This window comes from Heptranchias perlo, chromosome 3 (genome assembly GCF_035084215.1).
Source record: "Heptranchias perlo isolate sHepPer1 chromosome 3, sHepPer1.hap1, whole genome shotgun sequence".
Taxonomy (NCBI): Eukaryota; Metazoa; Chordata; class Chondrichthyes; order Hexanchiformes; family Hexanchidae; genus Heptranchias; species Heptranchias perlo.
In genome coordinates, this window is record NC_090327.1 from 26,404,385 (window position 1) to 26,420,114 (window position 15,730).

Here is a 15,730-nt window from a genome sequence, read left to right on the forward strand (position 1 = left end):
AAAGTGCAGCAGACAACTGGTTTTGGTGCAAGAAACTTTGACCTTTATTCAAGAGAGAAAATACAACACAACAATCTTAACACTCTAATAAAATGGGGAACACTTCGGTACACACGAGGGAAATTACAGTAGAAAGATACCTCACCCCTCCCAATCCCACTATACTAGCTAAGTTTTTTTTTGATTCTTTCACGGGATGTGGGCGTCGCTGGCAAGGCCGGCATTTATTGCCCATCCCTAATTGCCCTCGAGAAGGTGGTGGTGAGCCGCCTTCTTGAACCGCTGCAGTCCGTGTGGTGACGGTTCTCCCACTGTACTGTTAGGAAGGGAGTTCCAGGATTTTGACCCAGCGACAATGAAGGAACGGCGATATATTTCCAAGTCGGGATGGTGTGTGACTTGGAGGGGAACGTGCAGGTGGTGTTGTTCCCATGCGCCTGCTGCCCTTGTCCTTCTAGGTGGTAGAGGTCGCGGGTTTGGGAGGTGCTGTCGAAGAAGCCTTGGCGAGTTGCTGCAGTGCATCCTGTGGATGGTGCACACTGCAGCCACAGTGCGCCGGTGGTGAAGGGAGTGAATGTTTAGGGTGGTGGATGGGGTGCCAATCAAGCGGGCTGCTTTGTCCTGGATGGTGTCGAGCTTCTTGAGTGTTGTTGGAGCTGCACTCATCCAGGCAAGTGGAGAGTATTCCATCACACTCCTGACTTGTGCCTTGTAGATGGTGGAAAGGCTTTGGGGAGTCAGGAGGTGAGTCACTCGCCGCAGAATACCCAGCCTCTGACCTGCTCTCGTAGCCACAGTATTTATATGGCTGGTCCAGTTAAGTTTCTGGTCAATGGTGACCCCCAGGATGTTGATGGTGGGGGATTCGGCGATGGTAATGCCGTTGAATGTCAAGGGGAGGTGGTTAGACTCTCTCTTGTTGGAGATGGTCATTGCCTGGCACTTATCTGGCGCGAATGTTACTTGCCACTTATGAGCCCAAGCCTGGATGTTGTCCAGGTCTTGCTGCATGCAGGCTCGGACTGCTTCATTATCTGAGGGGTTGCGAATGGAACTGAACACTGTGCAGTCATCAGCGAACATCCCCATTTCTGACCTTATGATGGAGGGAAGGCCATTGATGAAGCAGCTGAAGATGGTTGGGCCTAGGACACTGCCCTGAGGAACTCCTGCAGCAATGTCCTGGGGCTGAGATGATTGGCCTCCAACAACCACTACCATCTTCCTTTGTGCTAGGTATGATTTCAGCCACTGGTGAGTTTTCCCCCTGATTCCCATTGACTTCAATTTTACTAGGGCTCCTTGGTGCCACACTCGGTCAAATGCTGCCTTGATATCAAGGGCAGTCACTCTCACCTCACCTCTGGAATTCAGCTCTTTTGTCCATGTTTGGACCAAGGCTGTAATGAGGTCTGGAGCCGAGTGGTCCTGGCGGAACCCAAACTGAGCATCGGTGAGCAGGTTATTGGTGAGTAAGTGCCGCTTGATAGCACTGTCGACGACACCTTCCATTACTTTGCTGATGATTGAGAGTAGACTGATGGGGCGGTAATTGGCCGGATTGGATTTGTCCTGCTTTTTGTGGACAGGACATACCTGGGCAATTTTCCACATTGTCGGGTGGATGCCAGTGTTGTAGCTGTACTGGAACAGCTTGGCTAGAGGCGCAGCTAGTTCTGGAGCACAAGTCTTCAGCACTACAGCTGGGATGTTGTCCGGGCCCATAGCCTTTGCTGTATCCAGTGCACTCAGCCGTTTCTTGATATCACGTGGAGTGAATCGAATTGGCCGAAGTTGGACTCTAAAGGGCCAGAGATAATCCTCACCAAACGAATCCTTGACAGTAATTCACCCAGAGGTAAGTCAGAAATAGATTGTAGAGTGGAAACTTTGCGGATTTTCGGTTTTCTCCCGAGTTGGTTTTCTTTGGTCGCGGTGGCCCAATATTACCCGGTTGGTTGGTGGCAATATTCGGTTGATTGTTTCGTAAGGCCCTTGTTGCTGCGAGGTGTCTGATGGACACTGGGGCTGTTGCTTTGGTTTCTTCTTGTGTGTCGGCCTGCTTCTCGAGCTGCTGACCTTCTCTCTGTTGCCCCCTTGCCTTGTTGAACGCTGGAAGCTGCTCTTCCTTCCAGAGACAGACAGAACAATACAAGCAGCACACAAGTGCCAGCAAGAACCAGAGAGAGATAGAGCGAGAGAGAGAGGTTTCGAGTTTCCACTTCTATATCCCTCCCTTACAATGGTCTTCGTCACTTTAAAAAAAACACTTCATATCTGTTTAAACAGTTCTTACAAAGTCCTTAAGAATCTTTGATGGCTTTTTGATGGTCCCTCATCATGTTGCAATTGCTTCTCCCGATGGGTCATTGTTAATTCCGATTTTTAGAGCTTGTCACATAAGGTTTCCTTTTGTATCCAACGTCCTAGGTGTTGATCGGTTTTGCTTTAAAACAAAGACATGGCCCCACCATGTCTGGAGCAGTTGCCTCTTTCAATGGCAGTGAGTGTCGACCACCTGCTGTAGGTTTTGCATTAAAACAGAGACATGTCTGAAGCAGTAATTCTCCCACATTCTACTGTGTGTTGTTGATTTGTCTGGTGACTTCTCACCTATCCTTCCATCTTAGGATTTTAGACAATGGCCAAAGTTTTTCCATACTCAGGGAAAAGGTGAATTCCCAGAATTCTTACAGTCGCCCCTACGAGGAAGCGAGTCCCTTAAAGGACGTGGATTCCTCAAAAAGTACTCTTCCCTGGTTGATGCTTCCTGGTGCGGCGCATGTGTGAGTCACCCTGAAATGGATAGAAAAGAGTCCAAAGTCCTTTTCTTTAGGTTTTTTTTTCGAGTTTAGGGGGATCTGTGAATTTTGAGAATCTTACAAAACCTGCAAATATTATGTACGAAACCAAGGCTGTATGTGATATAAAAAACGTTTGAGTGCTTTATTCATGATGAATAAATAGAATACATATCAGAAACCAGTGTGCTTACAGAAAGTAATCCATTAGTGTTACAGCCAACAAGGCTCACTCATTTTTGGATTTCTATGTAAAGGAAAATCGTGTGGAGTGTTTAGAAGGCAGCTGGTCCGATAACGCCTGTTTTATACCCCCACCAAAAGTTAAAATTATCCCCACTGAGTCTAAGTAAAAAGATGGTTTCACTGTGTGCTACCTAACAGGTCTAACATATTCCAAATTGGAGCAAGGGTAGGTTTTATTCAGTATATTCAAGGCTGAGATACATAAATTTTTGAACTCTAGAGGAATCAAGGGATATGGGGATCGGGCAGGAAAGTGGAGTTGAGATTGAAGATGAGCCATGATCTGATTGAACGGTGGAGCAGGCTCGAGGAGCCATACGGCCTATTCCTGCCCCTATTTCTTATGTTCTTATGTTTATTGAACATTGCAGTTGCTGATAGTCACAAGTATGCTCAGCTTTCTTATGGGTTCCATTCTTCTACCAATTTTTCCAGCCATTTAACCATGCCGGTAGGTTGGATGTGATGAACAAACCGAAGCATTGTATGTTCATAACTGAAGATGAAACGCAGCCATTACCCATTTGTTAACAGATTTAAACAAATAGTATTGAGTATAGATGTTGATTTACTAAGCATGGTAAATAGTGAGAGGATTCTGGTTACATCGCATTGACATAAAAACTCTTACTTGAAAAAATTATCAAAGCATTAACATTTGAAGAATGCTAGTCTTTTCTGGTCAATGAGCTATATAACAACAACAACTTGCATTGATATAGCACCTTTAGTGTAGTAAAGTGTCCCAAGGCGTTTCACAGGAACATTATCGAACAAAATTTAACACCGAGCCACATAAGGAGGCATTAGGACAGGTAACCAAAAGCTTGGTCAAAGAGATAGGTTTTAAGGAGATTCATAAAGGAGGAGAGAGAAGTAAAGAGGAGGAGAGGATTAGAGAGGGAATTCCAGAGCTTCGGGCCTGAGCGGCTGAAGGCACGGCCGCCAATGGTGGAGCGATTAAAATCAGGGATGTGCAAGTGGTCAGAATTGAAGGAGTACAGCGCTCTCGGAGGGTTGTAGGGCTGGAGGAGGTTACAGAGAAAGGGAGGGACGAGGCCATGGAGGGATTTGAAAACAAGAATGAGAATTTTAAAATCGAGGCGTTGCTGGACCAGGAGCCAATGTAGGTCAGCGAGCACAGGGGTGATGGGTGAACGGGCCTTGGTGCGAATTAGGATATTTTGACAGCAGAGTTTTGGACAAGCTCAAGCTTATGGAAGGTGGAAGATGGGAGGCCGGCCAGGAGAGCAGTGGAATAGTCAAGTCCACAGGTAACAAAGGCATGGATATATAATCTGTCAATGTTCAACAGCGGATGAAAGATCACAACACTGACCTTAATCTACAGTTTATCCTTTATATTTCTTTGATATATCTATACAAAGAAATTGGGGCAGGTCATCAAATGAATAGATGGCAGTTGTCAGTAGCCCGGGCAGCGAATTTGAAATAGTTGGTTCTGGCGTAACTTAATCATCTATCATTTTCATTCTTGTCACATAATTATGATATTACACTGATAGTAAAGCCAGTCAATTGCCAGGGTGTGTAGTAACTGTCAGTGCCATAAAAAGGCCTATGGAAAATTTCCAATCCCAGTAGATAATTTAATATGGAGATGCCGGTGATGGACTGGTGTTGTACGACTCCTTATAATTTAATGTAGTTGGGCAAAATTACTGCCTTAAGTCTTACCACCAGGGTAATAAAACTCCAGCTTTGCAACAAAAATAGCAACCAATAACTTGTGACATGGATTATTTGGCACTCCTGGACACCATCAGCAACCAATATCTGATGCAGCATATAAATTCAACATGGCAGACAGACAATGTTAAATTGAACTGTGGGATAGAGTGCTGATCAGGAAAAAGATAGAGGTAATGACAGATAAATCTATGAAACTGTCAGCCCAATGCCTAGCTGTAATAAAACAACAAATAAGATATTGAGGCCGATTTTCTTTCCACCTTTGCCCAAGCATTAGTCAGGATCTGTGCATCTTGAATCCGCTGGACTGGAGTGTAGCTAAACCTGGCTAAACTTCTGGGTTCAGCTCATTTGCACGTTGTGGCTTTCACCTGGGCAGGAGAAGGATCCTGGGAAGGACACGAAACTCTGAAATGTAGTAAACAATGTGGAAGGTAGAAAGGATATAGAGGCATTGGAGAGGGTGCAAAATAGATTCACAAGGATGATACCAGAACTGAGAGGATATTCTTATCAGGAAAGGCTGTACAGGCTGAGACTCTTTTTTCTAGAAAAGAGAAGGCTGACGGGTGACCCGATAGAGATCTTTAAGATAATGAAAGGGTTTGATGGGGTAGACGTGGAGAAAATATTTCCACCTGTGGGGGAGTCCAAAACTAGAGGTCATAAATACAAAATAATCGCTAATAAATGCAATCGGGAATTCAGGAGAAACTTCCTTACCCAAAGAGTGGTAAGAATGTGGAACGTGCTACCACAAGGAATAGTTGAGGCAAATAGCGTAGATGCATTTAAGGGAAGCTAGATAAGCACACGAGGGAGAAAGGAATAGAAGGGTATCCTGATAGGGTTAGATGAAGTAGAGAGGGAGGAGGCTCGTGTGGAGCACAAACGCTGGTATAGACCAGTTGGGCCGAATGGCCAGTTTCTGTGCTGCAGTTTCGATGTATTCAATGTAACCTTCTCTTGGCCATTTGTCTTTTTGGACACCTGCCAGATTGAAACCTAGGAAAATTGCGGGGAAAGTGTTTTTATGTCACTCCGGTGTCATTAACAGTTAAAGGCCCCTCCCTGTTTCTGATGGGAGTTTCAGCTCACATTGCGAGATGCACCTAGAATGCGAGTTAAACACAAAACAGGGCAGAGACCTGGCGTAATGGTTCTCCATTGCAATTTCCTCTGCCCAATGTTTCAAAATCTTTAGGCAGAGAAAAAATTCCCCCGTCAGATTGTGCTGGCACAGTGGACAGAATACAAATCAAAATTACACGCATGAATAGGGTTTCCACCAAACTTCTGCCAAAGTTACGCTGGTGGAGTGGGAGAAGTCCTGAGGAAATTACTGGCCGATGATCTTTTTCTATTCAGATATTTCTACGTTCGTTAACATCTTAGCATTTGAAAGTATAAATTGCACAATTGCATCTACAAGGGCAATTGTCTATTGGTGCATTTTCCAACAATAAAAAAGTATGCTTCCAGGCTGACGTGAGGGAAGTCTCTCTATAATATATAATACTAAAATGCCCACACCCTTTCCAGGAGGGTGAGGGGGAAATCGTCTAATGTTTGAAATAAAGCTGATGCTGCCTTAGTCACAGAAAATGACAGCAGTGTGTCAGGAACAAACCACAGTTTGAATTTTTCTGCCCTGATTCAAAAAAAACATTTTTTAAAATGCTACTGTAATATTCAGACTCAATTACATTTTTACAGACACTACGTGGAGCTTTGAGGATTTAATTTTGACAAATCAACAGTCCTAACCAATAACTGGGTGTTTCCGTGCTGCATTCTTTAGAAGGACTACATATTTTGACCACAAACAGACACAATAATATGCAATTGCTGTCCAAATACACATAAACAAGCCTAAAATGGACAGATAGGCATCATAACTATGGAGCCTTTTGACCTTCATTCCTCATTTTGAGGAATCTTTCAGCTAATGGGCTTTTGTTTCCTTTTTTAATTTTTTAAAAAACATTTCAGTTGTACTTTGATGACAGTATTACATTTATAATGTACAGCATAAGATAAATTCACCAGTCGCTCAATCCCAGCAGGGAGGCCCACTCAAAGGGAGGATGGATTGGAAGTAGGGCCAAATACCGTGAACATGATTCTCCGACTCACGCTCCCTTTGAGCGCAGCTCCCTGTCGAGTGTGTGAATTTATCCTTATACTAAATACAGTGTGATAGTGAGTGAGCCTTGTTGAGCAGCTTGCAGAACATCAGAAAATAAAATTTTGGGATCCAGTATATGAGTAATTTGAGACATGCATGTGGTATGTTTAGCATGCTTGGGAGGAACAGGTGACTTTGGACCTATGGTTCCCAAAGCCCTCTATCACTGGAGTTTTCTTCGTGTAATTTCTGGGTCTGTTGTAGACTAATTGAAAGAAATTGATTGCTATGATTAGTCAACAACTCCATTACTGTTGTATCATGTGACTATCAGCATGGTAGAAGGCGAACTAGATTGTCCTTGGTCTTTCTCCGTCCAGTAATTCTTATGTTCCTATCTTCGAGGCTTGCAACATGATGTTCTGCCGCAAACTCTAGAATTATGGCTTAGGTTTAGAGGAAGGAATGTACACAGGCACTTTAGATTTAACTACTTTATGCAGAGGGTTTTGAATGTGTGGAATGGATTGCAAAGGAGGCAGTGCAGGCAGATAGTGTGAAAACATTTAGGGGAGAATGGGATAGATATTGTAGGAAGTAGGCAATTGGGAAGTATTAATCTTTGGGATTGGCCAGATGAACTGTATAATCTTTTCGAGTCATAGAGTCATAGAGTTCTACAGCACGGATAGAGGCCCTTCGGCCCATCGTGTCCGCGCCAGCCATCAAGCCCTGTCTAATCTAATCCCATATTCCAGCATTTGGTCCGTAGCCTTGTATGCTATGGCATTTCAAGTGCTCATCCAAATGCTTCTTGAATGTTGTGAGGGTTCCTGCCTCCACAACCCTTTCAGGCAGTGAGTTCCAGACTCCAACCACCCTCTGGGTGAAAAAGTTCTTTCTCAAATCCCCTCTAAACCTCCCGCCTTTTACCTTGAATCTATGCCCCCTTGTTATAGAACCCTCAACGAAGGGAAAAATCTCCTTAGTATCCATCCTATCTGTGCCCCTCATAATCTTGTACACCTCAATCATGTCCCCCCTCAGCCTCCTCTGCTCCAAGGAAAACAAACCCAATCTTCCCAGTCTCTCTTCATAGCTGAAGCGCTCCAGCCCTGGTAACATCCTGGTGAATCTCCTCTGCACCCTCTCCAAAGCGATCACATCCTTCCTGTAGTGTGGCGACCAGAACTGCACACAGTACTCCAGCTGTGGCCTAACCAGTGTTTTATACAGCTCCACCATAACCTCCTTGCTCTTATATTCTATGCCTCGGCTAATAAAGGCAAGTATCCCATATGCCTTCTTTATCACCTTATCTACCTGTTCCGCCGCCTTCAGGGATCTGTGAACTTGCACACCAAGATCCCTCTGACCCTCTGTCTTGCCTAGGGTCCTCCCATTCATTGTGTATTCCCTTGCCTTGTTAGTCCCTCCAAAGGAGGGACTAACAAGGCAAGGGAATACTAAGGAGCTTTTTCTGGTCCTATACTTTCTTATGCTCTTAAGGCTGTTTAAATCCATTCATGGCCTACCCCTCCGTATCTCTGTAACCTCCTCCAGCCTTGCCTTCCCCACCCTACTCTGGTCTCTTGTGCCCCCTCACTTCATCCCATCATTGGCAGCCTGCTTTCAGTCATCTAGGCCCCCACACTTTTAGAATTCCCTTCCTAAGATACTCTACCTCTCCGCCTTCCTCTCCTCCTTTAAGGTGCTGCTTAAAACCTGCCTCTTTTATCAAGTTTTTGGTCACCCCTCCTAATATCTCCTTTCTTTAACTTAGCATTTATTTTATTTTTGATTATGCCTCTATGAAGCACCTTGCGATATTTTTTCCTATGTTAAAGTTGTCGTTGATTTCAGGTGCTGGTGGAATACACTACTGTGCTTGCCTGCTAATGTGATGGGTAGGATTGACTCACAAGGAGCATAAGCAGTGTTACCAACATGTCAACCAGTTGCTGACAAAAAGACAGGAATGGGGACCATTTTTTCCCTCATTCCTTGTTTTCAATGGGTGTTTTTCTAATTTTGTAAAATGTTCAATGTACAAATCTTAAAATTGTGAGAAATATCTTTATTTATTGTAATAATTGAAGTGAGTTTGTATTTTCTGCAGCGAGCTTGATTTTATCAGAGTGGTTTGAGTTCTGCGCTGATGTCTCTTCATGATGGCGATAGTGTGGAATGTGCGAGGGTGTTACCATAATTCTGTTAGTCCAATCTCTTTCCGGCTCCCTGCAGGATACATGGTTCCTTTTAAACAGAGGATATGTCATTGCCAGCAGTGAGATATGACTCACAAGTTAGGGGAACCAGGCAACTTGTAAGCGATGAATTTACAAATGATTTACGGCCAGCTTCACAAATGGGAGTATTCATTATATTTCACACTGAGCATGTCATATTCTAATTTGATAGCACACAGTCTTCTGATTATTATGATTTCAAATGATTAATTTGGATTGGTCAAATTAGGGCCTTTTCAGATTCATTTGGAATAATCTAAATTTTACTCGGTTTGACCTTGGTAAATGTAAATAGGGGTATCTTGGAAGCACTTCCTCTTTGAGATAAACTTGTGTAAGCACTCTGATCACTGTTCCCAGCTTCCTCCATAATCAACTAGTAAAACTAGCTACCAGGTTATATTGCTTGTTTAACCATTGGTGGGTAAGGAAGGATAGCTTGGGATTTTTCCTCAAAAAGTATCTTCCGTTACCTTTTAAATCCAATCCAGCTCTCAAGGAATTAAAATTATCCGAACAGTCAGAGGAGGGGCGGGGAGTGAATGCTTATTAATGTTAGACAGTCCAGGGCGGCCCCCTAAAACAGGCGTTAAGCCCCTTGCTTATGTAAATACCTAATGCCTGTTGAAGGACCCCTTGCTTGGATTAGTTTCGGATGAGCGGAGCAGATGTCGGGCCTGCCCAGCTCAGAATTCCTCAGTGGACCCTGCATCTGTCAACAACAGTTAGGTTTTTTCTAAATCTTATTTTTTTAAAAAAAACCTTCCTTTGAAGCTAGGAGGAGCAGAGATGCGATCGCTCCCCCCTCTTTCGTTTCGTCCAACCTCCTCCTGAGTCTTACCTGAGAGCCGCTGCCAGCGAGGCAGGCAGCCCGAGCTGCCGGCATCTATCGTGCCTGCACAGGCAGCCTGCCCAACTTCCTTAGCTTCCCTCGGGACACTGGACTTAAACCTTTAGGTCCCTGTGATTTTATCTGCTTTAAATTTAATTCACTATTTCATTGCCCTATGAATAATAACCTAGACTAACAACTCTACAACCATGTCTGGTGGTTTCAATGTCCACATCCACTGCAAAAACAGAGGCAAAGTACTTATTTAGCATCTCTGTCATTCCCTCACTCACCACTACAAGCTTATGGTATTTGTCCCACAGCTGGTTATGTGACCTTAAAGTACAAGATGATACTCTATTATTAGTGCAGCTTCACCTACACTGAGGGACGTGCATTACAAAATCCAAATGGTGAATATCCTTACCCATGCTTCTTCCCAAAGATGAAACTACTCTACAGTTCTATAGAGGAATATCAACTGTGCTGCACAATATTGAGATGCGCCTTCCTTCACCGTGAAAAAGCTGAAGATGGTTGCAAACGCTTCAGCCTTGTCTTTTGCACTCACGTGCTAGACTCTGCCATCATTGAGGATGGGGATGTTTGCAGAGCCTCCTCCTCCCGTTAGTTGTTTAATTGTCCACCACCATTCATGACTGGATGTGACAGGACTGTAGAGCTTTGATCTGATCCGTTGGTTGTGGAATCGCTTAGCTCTGTCTATAGCGTGTTGCTTCCGCTGTTTAGCATGCATGTAGTCCTGTGTTGTAGCTTCACCAGGTTGGCACCTCATTTTTAGGTACACCTGGTGCTGCTCCTGGCATGCTCTTCTACACTCCTCATTGAACCAGGGTTGATCCCCTGGCTTGTTGGTAATGGTAGAGTGAGGAATATGCCAGGCCATGAGGTTACAGATTGTGCTGGAATTGGACCTTTTGGGTTTTTACAACCTGCAAATTTGGGGTTGCAATTCATGGATTTTACTGTGGATAGGTAGGAAATAGTGAGTGCAATTTTATACACCAGCAAGATCAATACAGTACTTCCTAATGGTCTTGCCATCATTAAGATGGTATGAGTTGTCCTGAGCCCCAGTTCTGTGATCATACTCTGTGCTTCGTGGAAATACATCCCACACTCCAACCATCACATGACATAACATTAAAAAAAATCTTTGCGCTTTAACCAATGCCTGACCCTTCCCTCTTCATGAATTGTTGGTAAGTATGGTCATGCTGAGCTTTATTGGGACGCGTGATGTGCAGCATGATTGGAGCACCATCACGTAATGCCACAAAGTGGTGAGATAGAGGTTCATGTCCACAGACCAAGTTCCTAATTTTAATGTTGCCTCCCAATAGAAAAGGGTGATCAGAAGCACTTCCATGCAGAAAAGGAAAAGAAAGATTAATTTTCGGGCTGCTGTCACACAGTTCCTAGTATTCAGTTTCAGAGTAGCATTGGCAGATGCATTCTTTCTCAGAACCTCACAACTGGGAGGGGGTGAAATTCAACTCCGGAAGTGGGTGGGGGAGCTCAAAATGGCCGCCTGTGATACACACCGCCTGACTTTCCAAATGGAAAGGAAGTCGAGCGGGGTATATAATGAACGGCCATTCCTCTACCGCCCTCACCGAAGTTGAATTTTACTCCTGGAGTCTTTACTTCCTTCAATTTGTCTTTCCTCTTACAATTTATTGACTTTGAAAATCCAGACTTGGTGTTATCCATTCTTCTCTGTTGCTCTTTTCAAACTTGGTGTTATCCCAGCGCTGTGGTTCTTGGTCTTTCATCTCTTACATGTCAGTTTGGCTCAGTGGCCTTGTCTTTGGGTCACATGGTTGTGGATTTGACCCACTCCTCCCATGTTTGAGTGCATAATCTAGGTGGACACTCTGGTGTACTACTGTGGGAGTGCTGATTGTCAGAAGTGAGATCCTTTGGATGAGACATTAACATTCGGTCCTATCTGCCTCCTCAGGTGGATGTTGAAGATCTGTGGCACTTTTTGAATGACAAGAAGCTCTCCTCGTGTCACGGCCAACATTTCACACTCAACAAATACCACAAAAACCCATATTACTTGATCATCATCTCATTTCTTATTTGGGATTTTGCTATTGTGGATTTGCTGCCATATTTGCCTACATATCAATACCCATTGCATTCCAAAAGTAATTTATTGAGTGAAATGCTTTGAGATATTTTGATATGATAAATTCAAATATTATTATTAGATGGTATATGGCAGAAGGAGATCGACATCGGTAGAGCAAAAAATACCCTAGAAACAGAATCTTATCCTCAATCAAAAATAAATAATTATTTGTAAATTGCTGTTTATTTGTGTGTGTGGTGGGGTGGGGGCAGGGGGAGGTTACTGATTGTCATCATAACCTTAAGTTGTCCCTTCTTTCTGGTTTCCAGGGTGATCCAGGTGTAGGAGGAGTGGCAGGACTACCAGGTCAGAAAGGCGAAAAGGTAAGCACTAAGCCTCATGTGACTCTGAATTGCATTTTAACCTTCATAATATCCTTGATACTAAACTTCTGGAAGTATAAATAGATTATAACAGTTGGGTTGGATGTAGGATAATAGCAGCGGACAGTGAGTAAAAAGACAGTAATTCAGTTAAGCAATTCTAATGCCATCAAAAACCACCAGCTTGAGTTACTGCCCTAAGCTCACTGCCAGACATTTGTTGTTCTCTATAATATATTGTCCATAATTTTTTTAAGTATTTTTTGTTGCAGTAAACATGATGAGGCTAGTAAAAGGAATGTGACACTGTGAAAGGTCTTCATTGGTGTTATTGTAAAACTGCTCATCTGCCTCAGCCTCTTCCAACACTTTGCTCTCCCCGACTACCTCCAGCTCATCTCCAGCTCAACTCTGAACTCATAACACTCTATTGCTCTCCCCTATTTGCACTTCAGGTCTCACCAGACTTATCTCTTCAATTAGATTCACTTCCTTGACCACCTCCCAACTCAGGAAATTAGGAATAAAGAAAGTTTGTGTTTAACAATAAATTAACATTAATTGTGCCTGTGAGGTCAGTCGTATGAAATGATCACACAATAAAATTTCACAAATCGGCTCCTGACCATTCAACTACCCCTCCTTGGCCCAATAATGGTTGACATTGTCAACTACTCCATCTCTCCTGGCACTGTTTTGCCTCTCCCTTTCAAAACTATTAGGATCACCCCACTCCTATCCTTGAAACCTCTGTCCTCTTCATTTATTACCCCATCTACAATATTCCCTTTCTCTCTAATGTTCTGGAGTGTGTATTCACACCAAACTCTGTGCCTACCTTTCCCACCACTCTGGCTTCTGTCCCACCTGGTCAACATCACTAATAACAGGTGACCACTGTGCATTATCTCCTCTTGTCCTCATTAACTTCCCTACAACATTTGAAATGGTTGATGACCCCCTCCTTCTCTGATACCTTACCTCAAAGGTCCACCTCAATAGCATTGCCCTCACATAGTTCCACTGATACCTGTTCCAAAGCAGGCAGTGCATCTCCTGCAATGGCTTTCCTTCCCATACTTGCACTATCATCTTGGTCTACGATGCATTCCCTCCACTCTATCATCGATGGCAGAACTTTTAGCCAGCTTGCCACCACACTTTGGAAGCCATTTGCTAAATCCCTCTGCCTTGCTGTGTCTCTCCCCACCTTCAAGATTCTCCTGAAAACCTAACTCTTCATCCACAACTTTAGTTATGAGCCCTAATTTCCCTCCTGCTCCTGCTTGAGTCTCACCCCTCACTTGGGACATTAAGTTATATAAATGTAGGTTGTTGTTGCTGTTACAAGATGGGTGTTGTAAGTTATTTTATTACTTTTCTTTATTTTTCTATCCTGTCATCTCTGCGGATGTTCGCTGGCTGAGAGGATGATTCGGCGACTCACTCTCACACTCCCAACAATCCCAGTGTTCACCTGGCTGCTAGGAAGTGCTCAAGTAGGCAGGGAGTGACTAGCTTGCTAATTTGTCCTCCCTCCTTATAGTGAGCTCCCTAGCATGGTCTTAGCTCCTTCCTACAATGACATAGATGAACCCTAGCCTATGCAGATGTTTGGAATTCTTTCCCTTGTACATAAGAACAGCCAATTTGATCCATCATAGAATCATAGAAAGGTTACAGCATAGAAGGAGTCCGCGCCGGCTCTAGGCAAGAGCAATCCAGCTAGTCCCATTCCCCCCGCCCTATCCCGTAGCCCTGCAAATTTTTTACTTTCAAGTACTTATCCAGTTTTCTTTTGAAGGCCATGATTGAATCTGCCTCTAACATCCCCTCGGACAGTGCATTCCAGATCCTAACCAATCACTGTGTAAAAAAAGTTTTTCCTCATGTCAGTTTTGGTTCTTTTGCCAATCACCTTAAATCTATGTCCTCTGGTTCTTGACCATTCCACCAATGGGAACAGTTTCTCTCTATCTATTCTGTCTAGACCCTTCATGATGTGGAGATGCCGGTGATGGACTGGGGTGTACAAATGTAAGGAATCTTACAACACCAGGTTATAGTCCAACAGTTTTATTTGAAAATCACAAGCTTTCGGAGGCTTTCTCCTTCGTCAGGTGAAGGAGACGAAGGAGGTAAGCTCAGAAAGCTTGTGATTTTCAAATAAAACTGTTGGACTATAACCTGGTGTTGTAAGATTCCTTACATTTGTAGACCCTTCATGATTTTGAATACCTCTATCAAATCTCCTCACAACCATCTCTGTTCCAAGGAGAACAACCCTAGCTTCTCCAGTCTATCAATGTAACTAAAGTCCCTCATCCCTGGAATCATTCTAGTAAATCTAGTAAATCAACCTTATCCTTTTAGTACTCTAATGCTTCCAGCCGAACCTCCAACTTCATTTTAAATGGCCCTAATACTTTGTCTCTATTACCACAATTGCAGATTATTCCAAATATTTATCATTATTTGAGCAATTTACTTTTCACTAAATTGATTTTGTCTTCTTTGGTCCTACCAGCCTAATTTACTTTGAATACTAATCGTGTTTTACCAATATCATTTAATATCTTATATACGTGATCAGCTTCTCATTAGACTGTAGAACTTCTCAAATATTGCCTTTTGTACAGAATTCAAATGCAAAGACAATTGAAAAGAATAAATAGACTGAAGAGATTGAGGAATATGGTGAGGGGAAAGACAGGACAGAATGAGACCTTGGTTGGCTCTATTCTATACCGTGCAGTAATCTTACCAACTGAGCCAACCGGGAAACCCAGAGCCATGTTTTTAAACTGCTGCTTGCTCAACGTTGTTTCATTTTGCTTTGCCTCCATTCAGTACTTTCACCCTGTTTTCTTCAAGTTGTTTTTTAAATTTAAACTATGCTGATTAAGACCATTTCACAAATGGCCAATATTCAAGGAAGGCGTGGGTGAATGAGGAGGATGCAGGGATTGAAATATTATGGGAAGAAAATGTCATTTCTCAACAAAGAACAGAGGGCTCATTCACTGGCAGACAACACTGTGAAAGTTGAGAATAAAGAAAGTTTGTGTTTAACAACAAATCAGCGTTAAATTGTGCCTGTGAGTTCAGTCGTATCAAATGATCGCACAACAAAATCGGTTGAAAGGCTAGACAGCAAACTGGCACCTTCTTACTAAGGAAGTTTCAGGGAAATTTGGTTTATTTGTAATAGCAAATGCCACTGAAAGTGCTGCGACTGGACTAATATACCCACTGTTACTCAAACTGGTAACTGGAA

The 15,730-nt window shown here is 43.3% G+C and overlaps 1 protein-coding gene across 3 annotated transcripts in view; it reads left to right on the plus strand.

The window, feature by feature from the left end:
* col22a1 (collagen, type XXII, alpha 1) overlaps positions 1-15,730 on the plus strand; it is a 344,398-nt gene that overhangs the window by 150,806 nt on the left and 177,862 nt on the right. For all 3 annotated transcript variants that reach the window (XR_010960277.1, XM_067978562.1, XM_067978572.1), the window contains exon 13: positions 12,400-12,453. Coding sequence is in view for 2 of the 3 variants with exons in the window: in XM_067978562.1 (XP_067834663.1) it covers positions 12,400-12,453 (54 nt within the window). In the remaining variant the exon portion in view is untranslated. The remainder of the gene's footprint in view (positions 1-12,399; positions 12,454-15,730) is intronic.